The following is an 8,796-nucleotide window of genomic DNA, read 5'->3' on the forward strand; positions in this document are numbered from 1 at the left end:
AACTGAGGGGGGGGGGAACCCCCAAAATCCAGGGGACCCCCCCAAAATTAAGGGGGGGGCCCCCCCTGACCATCCCCCTACCCCCCAAAAGGGGGGGGACCCCCCCCAAAACCCCCTCCCCCCGATTTGGGGAGGGGGGGGTGGGAGGTCGCAGCAGCCGCCGTCGGGGAGCTGTGGGGAGAGGGGGGAGGGTGAAGTTGGGGAGGGGGGGCACCCCAAAAATAGGCCACACCCACCCCCCCACTAATGCCCCCCCCTCTTTTTTTTGAGGGGGGGGCACCCCTATTTTTCAGGGCCACCCCCCCCACCCCATTTTTGGGGAGGGGGTCTCATTTCATAAGGGATCCCCTATAGTTTGGGGGCACCCCAATAGTTTGGGGGTGGGGGGGGGGCTTTAAGGGGGGGTCCCCAGTATTTGGGGAGGGGGGTAATATAAGGGGAGGGGTACCCTCAAAATTGGGGGGGGGTGTTATATTTAGGGGGGGTCCCCAAATATTTAGGGGGGGTAATATAAGGGGGGGGCCCTCAGATAATTTGGGGGGGGGGGTAATTTGAGGAGGGGGTAATTTAGGGTGGGGGGTCCCCTATATTTGGCGGGGGAGTAATTTAAGGGGGGGTTTAATCTGGGGTGGGGGCTCCCCAATATTTGGGGGGGGGTAATTTAAGGGGGGGGTAATTTGGGGTGGGGGGTCCCCCAATATTTGGGGGGGTGGTAATTTGGGATGGGGGGGTCCCTAATATTTGGGGGGGATAATTTAAGGGGGGGGGTAATTTAGGGTGGGGGCTCCCCAATATTTGGGGGGGGTAATTAAAGGGGGGGTAATTTGGGGTGGGGGGGGTCCCCAATATTTGGAAGGGGGTACTTTGAGGGGGGTGTGTTAATTTAGGGTGTGGGGGGGTCCCCAATATTTAGGGGGGGGGTCCCTACCTGTCAGAACTCCGTGTCCAGCACCCGGAATGAGGAAGAACCTAATTTGGGGAGGGGGGAGGGGTTAATGAGGAAGGGGGAGGGGTTAAACGAGTGGGGGAGGGGTTGAAGGAAGAGGGGGGGACCCCAAAAATTGTGGGGAGGGGTCCCCCTGGTTGAGGAGGGGGGGGGGAGGGTGGGGAACAGACCTGGGGGGGGCGGCAGCCCCGGCTCCTTCTGGAGCTGAATCTCCTTCAGGGCGAAGATGGAGGTGGCTGGGGGAGGGGGAAGGGCGTGACGTCATCATAGGGGCGTGGTCATGGCTATGGGGGGGCGTGACTTCACCTCCACCCCACCCCCACCCCCCACCCCAAACCCTCAGGCCCCGCCCACTGCCCAATCAGCTGCTCCCATACTGTACCCCCACCCCTTAAGCCACGCCCCCCTTAAGCCACGCCCACTCCAAGCTCCGCCCACAAAGCCCCGCCCCCTTAGAACCCACCAATCCCCAACCCCCTCCCCATTCAAGCCCCGCCCCCATTGAAGCCCCACCCCTCCTCACCACCCCATATAAGGAGCCCCCAGAGCCCCGCCCACTCTAAGCCCCTCCCACATCACGCCCCTCCCACCCCAAGCCCCGCCCCTTTAAGCCCCGCCCCTTTACAGCCCAGCCAATCCCATCCCTCCCCAGGCCACGCCCCTTCAAGCCCCTCCCCTAACCCAATGGACCTCATGCCCTGCCCCAAGCCACGCCCCCATAAGCCACACCCCTTATTAAGCCACGCCCCCTCCCTTAGCCACGCCCCCTCCCCATGCCCCTGCCCCCTCCCCTCAGCCCCAAAGCCCCTCCCTTCCCCAGCCCTCCCCCTTAGCCCCCTCCCCCTTAGACCCCTTCCCCTTAGCCCCCTCCCCCTTAATCCCCTCCTCCTTAGCCCCCTCCCCCTTAGACCCCTCCCCCTTAGCCCCCGCCCCCTTAGCTCCCCTTAGGCCCCTCCCCCTTAGACCCCTCCCCCTTAATCCCCTCCTCCTTAGCCCCCTCCCCCTTAGACCCCTCCCCCTTAGCCCCCGCCCCCTTAGCTCCCCTTAGGCCCCTCCCCCTTAGACCCCTCCCCCTTAGCCCCCCCAGCCCCCCCCTTAGACCCCTCCCCCTTAGCCCCCGCTGCCTTCGCCCCCTCCCCCTTAGCCCCCTCCCCCTTAGCCCCACCCCTTTAGCCCCCTCCCCCTTAGCCCCCGCCCCCTTAGCCCCCTCCCCCTTAGCCCTTCCCCCTTTGCCCCCGCCCCTTTAGCCCCCCTTAGGCCCCTCCCCCTTAGCCCCTCCCCCTTTGCCCCCGCCCCCTTAACCCCCTCCCCCTTAGGCCTCTCCCCCTTAGACCCCGCCCCTTTAGCCCCCCTTAGGCCCCTCCCCCTTAGACCCCGCCCCTTTAGACCCCCGTAGGCCCCTCCCCCTTAGCCCCCTCCCCCTTAGCCCCTCCCCCATAGACCCCTCCCCCTTAAACCCCGCCCCCTTAGCCCCTCTTAGCCCCCTCCCCCTTAGCCACCTCCCCCTTAGCCCCCTCCCCCTTAGCCCCCCTTAGACCCCTCCCCCTTAGACCCTGCCCTCCTAGGCCCCTCCCCCTTAGACCCCTCCCCCTTTAGCCCCGCCCCTTCCCAAGCCCCGCCCACTCACTGTCGGGCAGGGAGCAGACCCGTGGCCCCAGGCAGCCGAAGAAGGGGTGCCCCATGGCCTCTGCCGCCGGTACCCGCCGCCGCCCCTCAAACTGACCCCCCCCCCCCCCAAAACCAGGCTCAGGACACGCCCACCCCTCCCCTCCCGCCAATGGGGAGGCGAGAAGGGGGCGTGGCCACCGAGAAACCCCGCCCCTTCCTCCCCCCCCCCATTGATCCCAATGAGTCCCCTGGGGAGCTGATAGAGGGGTGTGGCCAAGGGGTGGGCGTGGTCATCGGGGGGCGTGGTCACCTCAAGCCACGCCCCCAACCCCACCCGGTCCATTGGGGGAGGTAAAGGGGGGCGTGGCCAAGAGGGGGCGGGGCTTAGGGGCAGTGTGATTTAAGGGAGGGGCGTGGCTTGGGTTGGAGGGGGCGTGGCTTGTGTCGGAGGGGGCGTGGCTTGTGGGCAGGGCATAGGGCCAATGGGGATGGTGTGGATGGGGCGTGGCTTGTGGTGGGTGTGGCTCTGGGGAAGGGGGCGTGGCTTGGGGAGGGGGTGTGGCTTGGGGAAGGGGGCGTGGCTACAGCTGGCCCCGCCCCTCACCTGCAGCAGCTGCCCCAGCAGGTCGGCGCCGTCGTGATCCAACCTGGATGGGGGGGGGGGGGGTGTGTGTCAGGGACCCCCATGGGCACCATCCCCCCAACCCCTCTGCTGTGGGGCAGAGACCCCCAACCCCCCATGGGCACCACCACCCTGCTATGGGGCAGAGACCCCCCCACTAAATCCCCTGCTATGGGGCAGAGACCCCCCCAAACCCCCCATGGGGCAGAGACCCCCAACCCCTCGGTATGGGGCAGAGACCCCCCCAGCTATGGGGCAGAGACCCCCAACCCCCCACCCCCCATGGGGCAGAGACCCCCCGGCTATGGGGCAGAGACCCCCCCTCAACCCCGGCTATGGAGCAGAGACACCCCCCAACCACCCATGGGGCAGAGACCCCCCTAGCTATGGGGCAGAGACCCCCAACCCCCCATGGGCACCACCACCCTGCTATGGGACAGAGACCGCCCCCACAATGGGGCAGAGACCCCCCCCCAAAATCCCCTGCTATGGGGCAGAGCCCCCCCCCATGTCAGACCGTGGGGCGTGGTGCAGCAGCCCCTCGGGGGGGTACGGGGGGTACTTGTGGGCGCGGAATTCGGCGTTGGCCCCGATCCCCGGCCACGTCTCCTCCGTCGGGGTCCCTGTGGGGAGAGGGGGGGAGCTGGGGGGGGCCCTAAAACCACCCCGAGACCCCCAAGTCCCAACCTCACCCCCAAAAAACCCAAATTCCCCCAAAAAACCCCAATTCCCCCAAATTTCCATCAAATTTTCCCAAAAATTCCCCAAAATTTCCCCCAAATCCCACAAATTTCCCCTATTCCTCAAAATTCCCTCAAAATTTCCCCCAAATTCAGCCCCAAATCCTGGTATTTCCCACAAAATTCCCCAAATTTCCCCAACTTTTCCCAAATTTCCTCAAAATTTCTCCAAATTTTCCAAAATGTCCCCAAAATTTCCCCCAAATTTCCCCAATTCCTCCAAATTTCCCCCAAATTCCCACCAAAATCTTAATATTTCCCCAGATTTCCTCACAATTTCTCCAAATGTTCCCACATTTCACCAAATTTCTCCAAATTTCCCCAAATTCCACAAAATTTCCTCAAAATTACTCCAACTCTCCCAAATTTCCCCAGAATCCCCCAGTTTCCAAAATCCCCGATTTCCCCAAATTCCTCACAAATGCCCTAAATATTCCCAAAATTCCCCAAACTCCTCATAATTTCCCCAAATTTTCTCACAATTTCTCCATATTTCAAGAAAAATCACCAACATTTTCCCAAATTTCAAAAAAAATCCCCAAATTTTCCCTAAACTTCAAAAAACTGCCCCAGATTTCCCCCCAAATCTCCCCAGAATTTCCCAAATTCCCCCAAAATGTCCCAAATTTCCCCAAATTTCAAAAAAATTCTCCAAATTTTCCCAAATTTCAAAAAAATTCTTCCAAATTCCCCTCAAATTTCAAAAATTTCCCCCAATTCCCCCTGAATTCCCCAAATTTTCCCAAATTTCCCCAAATTCACCCAAAATGTCCCCAAAATGCACCAAACTTTTCCCAAATTTCCAAAATATTTCTCCAAATGTTCCCAAATTTCCCAAAATTTCCTCCAAATTTCCCAAAATTTACGCCAAATTTCCCCCAAATTCCCCCAAAATTTCCCCAAATTCTCAAAATTTCCCCAAATTTTCCCCAAATTCCCCAAAATGTCCCAAATTCCCCCCAGTCCCCCCCGTGCCCGTACCCAGCAGGCGGAAGATGAAGTGCAGCTGCTCCTCCACGCTGGAGCCGGGGAACAGCGGCCGCCCCGTCACCATCTCCGAGAAGATGCAGCCCACCCCCCTGCGCACACGCGCGTGCGAGACCCTCGTGCGAGGCTCCGCGGCCTCGTGCAAGGGGTGGGGAACAATCCACCCCCCCCCAATCCACCCCATCCCCCCCAAATCCTCCCCCAGCCCTCATGTGAGACCCCCCCCATGTTTGTTCAGGGACCCAGCCCTCGTGCAAGACCCCCCAGCCCTCGTGCAAGACCCTCGTGCGAGGCTCTGTGGCCTCATGCGAGGGGTGGGGAACAATCCACACCCCCCCCAGCCCCCCCAAATCCCTCCCCAACCCTCATCTGAGACCCCCCCCCATGTTCGTTCAGGGACCCAGCCCTCGTGCAAGACCCCCCAGCCCTCGTGCAAGATGCTCGTGCGAGGCTCCGTGTCCTCGTGCAAGGGGTGGGGCACAAACACCCCCCAGTCTCCCCCATCCCCCCTCAAATCCCCCCCGTCCTCGTGTGAGAACCCCCCCCCCATGTTCATTCAGGGACCCAGCCCTCGTGTAACCCCCCCCCAGCCCTCGTGCAAGCTCCCCAAACCCTTGTGCAACCCCCAACCCCTCGTGCAACCCCCAACCCCTCGTGCAAAGCCCCTGAGCCTTCATGTAAAGCCCCCCAACCCCTCGTACAAGCCCCCCAACCCCCCATGTGACCCCCCAACCCCCTCATGTGACCCCCCAAACCCCTTGTGCGAGCCCCCCCCAGCCCTTGTGCGAGCCCCTCGTGCAAGAACCCCCATCCAGAGCCTGATAGGAGTCCCCAAACCCTCGTGCAAAGCCCCCCAACCCTCATGTAAAGCCCCACAACCCCTCGTGTGACCCCCCCAACCCCTCGTGCGAGCCCCCTGCCCCTCGTGTGAGCCCCCCCAGCCCTCGTGCAAGCCCCCTGCCCCTCGTGCAAGCCCCCCAACCCTCATGTAAAGCCCCACAACCCTCATGTAAAGCCCCCCAACCCCTCGTGCAAGCCCCCTGCCCCTCGTGTGACCCCCCCAACCCTCATATAAAGCCCCCCAACCCCTTGTGTGACCCCCCCAACCCCTCGTGCAAGCCCCCTGCCCCTCGTGTGACCCCCCCAGCCCTCGTGCAAGCCCCCTGCCCCTCGTGCAAGCCCCCCAACCCTCATGTAAAGCCCCCCCAGCCCTCGTGCAAGCCCCCTGCCCCTCGTGCAAGCCCCCCAACCCTCATGTAAAGCCCCCCAACCCCTCGTATGAGCCCCCTACCCCTTGTGTGACCCCCCCTGCCCCTCGTGCAAGCCCCCTGCCCCTCGTGCAAGCCCCCCCTGCACCCACCACATGTCGATCTGGGTGGAGTACTCGGTGGAGCCCAGCAGGATGTCGGGGGGGCGGTACCAGAGCGTCACCACCTCGTTAGAGAACGTCTTCGTCGGGATGGACTTGGCCCTGGCCAGGCCTGGGGGGGGGACAGGGGGGTCACTGGGGGTCCCTGGGGGGACAGGGGACTCCCTGGGGGGACAGGGGGGTCACTGGGGAGACAGGGGAGTCACTAGGGGAGGATTGGGGGTGCCTGGAGGGTGAATTGGGGTGATGGGATGGGAATTGAGGGTCCCTGGGGGAGATTGGGGATCCCTGGGGGGGTGAATTGGGGTGATGGGATGGGAATTGGGGGTCCCTGGGGGGGACTGGGGGTCCCTGGAGGGTGAATTGGGGTGATGAGATGGGAATTGGGGGTCCCTGGGGAGGGTGAATTGGGGTGATGAGATGGGAATCGGGGGGTCCCTGGGGGGGTGAATTGGGGTGATGGGATGGAAATTGGGGGTCCCTGGGGGGGACTATGGGTCCCTGGGGGGGTGAATTGGGGTGATGGGACAGGAATTGGAGGTCCCTTGGGGGTCCCTGGCGGTCCCTGGGGGGGATTGGGGGTCCCTGGGGGGGTGAATTGGGGTGATGGGATGGGAATTGGGGGTCCCTGGGGGTCCCTGGGGGGGTGAATTGGGGTGATGGGATGGGAATTGGGGGTCCCTGGGGGGGACTGGGGGACCCTGGGTAGCATTGGGGGTCCCTGGGGGGGGACTGGGGGTCCCTTGGAGGGATTGGGGGTCTCGAGGGGGAAATGAGGGTCACGGGGGGGGGGGGAAATGGGGTCCCTAGGGGGTGACTTTGGGTGCTGGAGAGGGAATTGGGGGTCCCTAGGGGGGATTGGGGGGGTCTGGAGGGGGAAATGGGGGTCAATGGGGGTCCCTGGGGGGGAATTGGGGTCCTGAGGGGGTTCCCTGGGCTCTCCAGGCCTGTGTCCCCCCCAAAAACCCAAACCCCTTCTTAATCCCCCCCAATTTTTGGGGTGCCCCCCCTTTTCCCCCCTATACCAAACCCATCCCCCTCCAGGCTCCCTGGGGGGATTCCCTGGTCTCTTTAGGGGGGTTCCCAGGCCTGTTCCCCCCCCAAAACCCCCCCAAACCCCCTCCCCAACCCCCCCCAATTTTTGGGGTGCCCCCCCTTTTCCCCCCTATACCAAACCCATCCCCCTTCAGACCCCCTCTGGTCTCTTTAGGGGGGTTCCCCGGGCTTCCCAGGCCTATTCCCCCCCCCAAACCCCCTCCCCAGCCCCCCCCCGGTTTTTGGGGTGCCCCCCCCTCACCGAAGTCGACCAGCTTGAGGTCCCCTCACCAACTCAGTCACCCCAATATCCCCCCTGGGCTCCCTGGGGGGATTCCCTGATCTCTTTAGGGGGGTTCCCTGGGCTTCCCAGGCCTGTTCCTCCCCCAAACCCCCCCAAAACCCCCTCCTCAGCCCCCCCCAATTTTTGGGGTGCCCCCCCTTTTCCCCCCTATACCAAACCCATCCCCCTCCAGGCTCCCTGGGGGGATTCCCTGGTCTCTTTGGTGGGGTTCCCCAAGCTTCCCAGGCCTGTGTCCCCCCAAAACCCCCTCCCCAGCCCCCTCCAATTTTTGGGGTGCCCCCCCTTTTCCCCTCTATACCAAACCCATCCCCCTCCAGGCTCCCTGGGGGGATTCCCTGGTCTCTTTAGGGGGCTTCCCAGGCCTGTTCCCCCCATAAAACCCCCCAAACCCCCCCCAAACCCCCTCCCCAGCCCCCCCCCCGGGTTTTTGGGGTGCCCCCCCTGACCGAAGTCGGCCAGCTTGAGGTCCCCTCGCCGGCTGAGCAGGAGGTTTTGGGGCTTGAGGTCGCGGTGCAGCACCTTGTGCCGGTGGCAGAAGGCCAGGCCCCGCAGCAGCTGCAACAGGAACAGCTGCCCCCCCCCCCCCGGCCCTCGCACGACCCCCCCTCGCACGCTGACCCCCTCCCCGAACCCCAAAACGACCCCCCCTCACACACCGACACCCCCCCCTGCACCCCAAATAACCCCCCCCCCCCATACACTGACCCCCCCCCCGGCCCTCGCACGACCCCCCCTCGCACACCGACCCCCCCCCGAACCCCAAAATGACCCCCCCTCCTCCAGACACCCCCCCCTGCACCCCAAAACAATCCCCCCAACACACTGACCCCCCCTGCACCCCAAACCGACCCCCCCGCACCCCAAAACGACCCCCCCTCGCATGCCGACCCCCCCCGAACCCCAAAACGAACCCCCCTCCTCCAGACACCCCCCCTGCACCCCAAATAACCCCCCCCATACACTGACCCCACTTGCACCCCAAACCGACCCCCCCGCACCCCAAAACAACCCCCCCTCACATGCTGACCCCCCCCCTGCACCCCAAAAGGATCCCCCCTCGCACGCCAACCCCCCCTCTGCATCCCAAACCGACCCCCCCCCACACCTCAATCAACCCCCCCTCACACACTGACCCCCCCCTGCACCCCGAATTGACCCCCCCTGCACCCCAAAACGACCCCCCCC

The 8,796-nt window shown here is 63.7% G+C and overlaps 1 protein-coding gene across 1 annotated transcript; it reads right to left on the reverse strand.

The window, feature by feature from the left end:
- Window positions 1–8,232, reverse strand: LOC311204186 (cyclin-dependent kinase 16-like; the record flags this gene model as incomplete). The annotated part of the gene is made up of 9 exons (XM_084280647.1): window positions 1–171; window positions 929–969; window positions 1,117–1,182; window positions 2,574–2,664; window positions 3,159–3,201; window positions 3,694–3,799; window positions 4,898–4,995; window positions 6,264–6,384; window positions 8,058–8,232. Coding segments are annotated over 8 exons (738 nt in total), but the record flags the coding sequence as incomplete, so codon positions are not given.
- Between the last annotated feature and the right edge of the window lie 564 nt (window positions 8,233–8,796).

The sequence above is a fragment of the Gallinula chloropus genome (genome assembly GCF_964237585.1).
Source record: "Gallinula chloropus genome assembly, contig: HAP1_SCAFFOLD_617, whole genome shotgun sequence".
Taxonomy (NCBI): Eukaryota; Metazoa; Chordata; class Aves; order Gruiformes; family Rallidae; genus Gallinula; species Gallinula chloropus.